This window comes from Myotis davidii, unplaced genomic scaffold (assembly GCF_000327345.1).
Source record: "Myotis davidii unplaced genomic scaffold, ASM32734v1 scaffold59, whole genome shotgun sequence".
NCBI classification, from domain to species: Eukaryota; Metazoa; Chordata; class Mammalia; order Chiroptera; family Vespertilionidae; genus Myotis; species Myotis davidii.
In genome coordinates, this window is record NW_006293001.1 from 3251882 (window position 1) to 3253790 (window position 1909).

The 1909-nt window shown below is 33.4% G+C and overlaps 1 protein-coding gene across 1 annotated transcript in view; it reads right to left on the bottom strand.

Moving 5' to 3' along the window:
* KCNH7 (potassium voltage-gated channel subfamily H member 7) overlaps window positions 1-1909 on the bottom strand; it is a 400430-nt gene that overhangs the window by 45715 nt on the left and 352806 nt on the right. The window contains exon 9 of the mRNA XM_006766560.2: window positions 1342-1541. Within this exon, the coding sequence (XP_006766623.1) occupies window positions 1342-1541 (200 nt within the window). The remainder of the gene's footprint in view (window positions 1-1341; window positions 1542-1909) is intronic.

The following is a 1909-nucleotide window of genomic DNA, read 5'->3' on the forward strand; positions in this document are numbered from 1 at the left end:
AAAGTGATCAATTTGTAGGTGGTCTCCTGTGGGAATAAAGTCGTAACCGAGTAAGATTAATTTATCAAATAAATTTTCACAAAGAACACTGGGATACTTGGAAATGACTCATGAAGTTTGGTTATGATTTTGTGCAAAATGTGCTAACTGATTGGCTCTTCAAATTAAATTTTTTTTTTATTATGGCAAGTCCTCACTTCTCAGTCAAATAAATCTCACATACTATGATAAGTTCATCTGTATGTAAGTATGTCTTTCAAATTGGGCAATATTTGCTATAATTTCTATACCTGGACTGCTAATTTTGAATCTTTTTTTTGTTAGAATATTTACTAGTCAATTAAAAGATGTCAATCTAAATTGTATAGGTTCACTTATGAAAAATTGTATTATACTGTTGATGTCATTATATGCAAGGGGTTTTATTTTCTGAACATTTTTAGAAACAGGTCCTTGTCCAGTGGAGGAGTAGCTATATGAAATGCACCATACTTTTAATCTTTTAAAAAATAGGTCTATGGTATGTTATAGAATTTGGACCTGTTATATAGTTAATCTTGAGCAATCAGTTTCTATAAGCCAAACAACTAGGTCAAAGAAATGTACCCAATTTTCCTAATATTAAAAAGAGCTTGATAGACCACAGTTATGTTGATTTGGGGGCATTGTCAGAGGAATAAATGGTTACGAAAAGTGATTGCTAATGTTGAATTAGCTTAAAAGTAATGAAGAAATCTGCACTTCCCTTTTTAAAAGGAAATATACATTAAGCCAGATATAGTAAAAGGGCACATAATTAATTTTTTTAATATAGAAAAAATTTCCATACCATGAAACTTCCTATCATAAAGTGTTTATGACATACTTAAGCTTCCTAACTTCTTCCACAAATTCTCAAAATGACCTATTTTTTTGAAGAGTGTTAATCTTGGATTTCTGTTTGGGGCCATCATACTTATTATTACTGTTTACTAGTACTTGTATAAAAAATCTTAATGCAAATGGGTCCAACTATTTTTGGGGGTACTGGTAGGTAGGCCATGTGGTGAAAGACCAAGTCCCAGCTTAGCAACATTCTCTCTAAACAGAAGTGGACACTCTACTGCACATAGTTATATCAGTTTGCATCATGTTATAATGCCTTTGCCACACAGTATAACTAGAATATAGCACCATGCAATGCCATGAATTGAGAATGAGAGATCATCTCCAGGGGAGAAAATAAACATCTGAGAGAGAAAAACAAAAGCAAGGGGTTCAAAGCTGGTGAGACTAGCTTTTCCATTTTGGCTGTAGCTAAAATGCTTATGGTTCTTTTGTTTTGGAAACAGAAATACATACCATATTCATGTCAATGCCGTTGGTGTAAGTCCATGCATGTTGGAAATATTCTTCAAGCCGTTGTCTCAGCGGATTAGGAATTTGGTGAAAGCGAATGAACTCTTTTACTCGCAGCATCTGCATGTGGTACCTGGCAGTTCCCGAGTATAGTCTTTGGATAATGGCAGATACATTCCCAAAAATGCTTGCATACATTAGTGCTGGATTGAATAAAAAACAAAGTTATGGGGGAAGACTGAATTTTGGGCATATTACATCTTGTCAGAACCTCAAGTATGTTAATTTTTATTTCTCTCAATCCAGTTAGGAGGATTTACCATTGGCCCTTGGAGGAAAAACATGGTCAAGCCAATGCGGCTTTAAATTTTATAATTTTGATGGTAAATCTGGAGAGGAAAACTCTCTAAATTCCTGATGGATTCTTAATTAAATTTAAGACTCAGGTTGTTTACAATATCAACCTGTAAGCTGGAGTGCTGATTATAGAGATACAATGCATTTAGAATAAATATTTTGTTTGTAGAGAAAGATAGACTACATCTTTGTTTTTTGTTTGTTTTTTGTCTAT